Here is a 3501-nt window from a genome sequence, read left to right as displayed (position 1 = left end):
GGGTGGAGGACCATCCCCAGTGTGTGCTGAGTGCCGTTCCCAGTGCTGACACCACCCACTGGGAACTGAAGCTGGGTCCTCTGGAAGAGCAGTCAGTGCTCTAAGTGCTGACCCCTCCTCTACCCCGACGTGCACCTTCCTTATCTCAGTGCATGGCCTTGCACTCACTAAGAAGCAGAAGACTGGGCCGGTCCCACCCGTCATTACCGAGCACAGCAGCTGAGATCAGCTCTTCCCTGCCCTGTGTTACTCTGTGCTGTGTAAAACAGCAGCCTTGGCTTTACTCTGGGAGACCCCATTTTATAAGCATCTCCGAGGCTGTTTAAGGATGGAAGATGATCACATTCCCGGGTGGGCACCATCTGACAGGGGCCACCCATCCAGCGCTGACGGATGTGTGGCCACAGGAACACATGGGTGTACCACACCCATACCCAGAAAGACCAGGCCCACGAATGGAATGGACACGTTTAGAGAAAGAGCCTGCTTCTCTCACCTGGACCTACTGACCATGTGATGGTGACAGCCCTGGCTGCCTCACATCCAGACACTCAGGCCGTGCCTCAACGGCGATAAACTCTCGGCTATTCTGGGGCTCAGCTCAGCTCTGTTCCTCTTGTTCCTGCAGCATACTCCAGCTGCCAGTCCTCTTGTTCACCTGTTTGTACCTGTTGTCCATCTGTCCGTCTGTCATTCATCAGGCCTTGGTCCGTTCTTTTCCTCACCTCATGCCTCCAGCTCAGCTATAACCCTTCAGCCTACAGCAGCAGCCAGGACATCTCCAGAGACCTCTGTATGCTTGGTCATCTCGCCTCCCTGAGATTCTCTTGTTCTCTTAATAGTTTCTGAGGACTTTGTGAGGCGTCCTGACTCTTTAACCCTTTCAGCTATTCTGTAAGCTACATATATGCATGACAGATAGGTAGGTAGGTAGGTAGGTAGGTAGGTAGGTAGGTAGGTAGGTAGGTAGGTAGGTAGATAGATAGATGATAGATCGATAGATGATAGATTCACAGTGTGTCATGTGTGATCTGAGCATTAATGTGAATAAGAGGGAAATAAAAGAACCCATGTTCTCCTCAGCTGAGGTCATCAAGCAAAGCACAGATATTTGGTAAATCGCTGTTGCTGAAACCGCCATACCCTGGGAATTTGTTAGTACATCTTGACATTGTGGAAAGACACAAACATATTTGTGTGTGTTTCTGACATAGAGTGACATGTTCTGGTCACACTCACAACAGTTGGCTACCACGGGTCTTCTCTTTTTCCTAGGCTTCCCCTGTCTACTGAGCGTCCATGTGGATATGAGACGGACCCCAGCTTTGCAAAGTACAGGCACCCAAGCCGGGGCCTTTTCCAGTAGCACTGGCATCTCTGCACTGCTTGATTCTTTACTGTGAAGAGCTTGCCTCCTTGGAGACCCCACCCACCCACTTAGCCACTTGCTCTCCCCGTGAATTAGCTTTCTAGGGAAATACTAGGACTTCGTGTGGTAAAGAATCTAAGCAAGACAACAGGGAGAGAGATGCGGAAAAAGAAAGATAGGACAGGAAGGCCGGCTTTCCGTGTGCTCAGGCACAGCCAGCCGGTTTGGTCATGCCACAGAGCAGCCAGGAACAACGAGGAACTGCCCAGACACTAGAATCAGCTGATGGAGAAAGCGCTATCAGATTCATCAGCTCCCAAACACTCGGTGCATCCCGGGAGACCATGAATGGCAAGCTTGTTATTCTAGTCACGCAGCGGCAGCGGCAGCGGCAGCGGCAGCGGGCCCATCCCAACCTTGCACATATCAGCTGTGTTTTACCCTGGGCGATTCTGCTTGCATTTCTTGGCCTCTATGAGGCTTTCTCCAGACCCTACTACTAACCAGCCCACGTTCAGTGTCCCCACAGTCTGCAGAAAAGTTGGTCTGAGGTGGGGGACAATTCTGTATTCTGTCAATTATGTTTTAAATAAACGCTGATTGATCATTAGCCAGGCAGGAATTATAGGTGGGAAAGCCAGACAGGAAGTAGAGGTGTGGCAATGAGAACAGGAGGATTCTGGGAAGAAGGAAGCTCTTTCTGCAGTCCTGCCCAGACACTGAAGAAGGAAGATGTGACCTGCCCGGTTGAAAAAGGTACTGAGCCATGTGGCTAACATAGATAAAAATAATGGGCTAATATGAGTTGATAAGAAGCCTGAGCTAATGGGCCAATCAGTTTATAACTTATGCAGACCTCTGTGTGATTTCTTTGGGGCTAAATGGCTACGGGAACTGGACAGGACAGAAACCCCAACAAGCAGCCCAGCCCTCATGTTACAGGTCTGCCTGGGGCACATATGTGGAGGCTGATACTTGTCCTTCTGCATCCGAGTTATTAGGAACCCACTCAGTTCACTGTTACCCAGTTCACTGTTTCCAATGCACATTGCAATTTCAGTAAGCCCAGGACACTTAGGAGAGACTAAAGCTACCAGGGGCGGAGCTTTGAAAGGGTGAGCAGGGCACGGGAGGCGGGGCCTTTCATTCTCACAGCTTCCTTTGTGCTCTCCCGCGGCCCCTCCCATCCCTCTCAGACAGTCCTTGGCTGGCATTAGTGATCTGGGCACAGCTGTCTATCAGCGCTGATCCTACCCAGGGGGAGGAAGTGGTGGTATCAACAGCCCAGCCCTCCAAGCACACAGTCACTCACCTGGCTTGCTGGCAGACGCAGCAAACCCACAGCTTCTCATGCTTCTGGTAGGAGCAACAGCTCTTGCAGACACTGAACTTGCATTCCCCGCAGCGGCGCCTGGCATTGACCAGGAAGGTGAAGGGCGAGCAGCACCGCATGCAGCAACGCTCCACGAACTTCTGGTGTTTCGAGAGGATGCTGCACTTGCTGTTCTCCTCGGCCAGCCTCTGCTTCATCTCACTGCAAACCAGAAAGAGAGGGAGATGATGAGGCGGAGGAAAACATCGGGGTGCGGATGTCAGCCCAGAACGCCCGGCCTGTCCCCTGCACATGCCTTGGTATAGAGCAGTGGTTCTCAACCTTCCCAGGCTGCGGCCCTTTAATACAGTTCCTCATGTTGTGGAGACCCCTGAGACATATAATTATTTCGCTGCTACTTCATAACGGTAATTTTGCTACTGTTATGTGTTATAATGTACATATCTGATATGTGACCTCAAAGGGGCCTTGACCCACGAGTGGAAAACCATTGTTACAAACCCACAAAGCCAGAGAGCCCGTGTGTGTGTGTGTGTGTGTGTGTGTGTGTGTGTCTGTGTGTCTGTGTGTCTGTGTAAGTAACAAGAAGGGCCAGGCCTGCTTGTTTGTGGTGGGTTTTGTCCTGCCCAGTACCCCACAACTGTTTAGCCCCAAAGAAAATCACATAGAGAACTCTATAAGTTATAAAGTTGATTGGCCCATTAGCTCTAGCTTCTCACTGGCTAACTCTCACAACTTGATTAACCCATTTTTCTGATCTATATTAGCCATGTGGCTCAGTACCTTTTTTCAGTGGGGC

At 50.9% G+C, this 3501-nt stretch overlaps 1 protein-coding gene across 2 annotated transcripts in view; it reads right to left on the bottom strand.

The window, feature by feature from the left end:
- The window catches only part of Myrip (myosin VIIA and Rab interacting protein), a 183656-nt gene that overhangs the window by 82400 nt on the left and 97755 nt on the right, over positions 1-3501 (bottom strand). For both annotated transcript variants that reach the window (XM_005348115.3, XM_013346623.2), the window contains exon 3: positions 2682-2903. In XM_005348115.3, the coding sequence (XP_005348172.1) occupies positions 2682-2903 (222 nt within the window). The remainder of the gene's footprint in view (positions 1-2681; positions 2904-3501) is intronic.

This window comes from Microtus ochrogaster, chromosome 5 (assembly GCF_000317375.1).
Source record: "Microtus ochrogaster isolate Prairie Vole_2 chromosome 5, MicOch1.0, whole genome shotgun sequence".
Lineage (NCBI taxonomy): Eukaryota > Metazoa > Chordata > Mammalia > Rodentia > Cricetidae > Microtus > Microtus ochrogaster.
The sequence above is the reverse complement of the archived record's forward strand: the minus strand, read 5'-3'. Positions and strand labels throughout refer to the sequence as shown.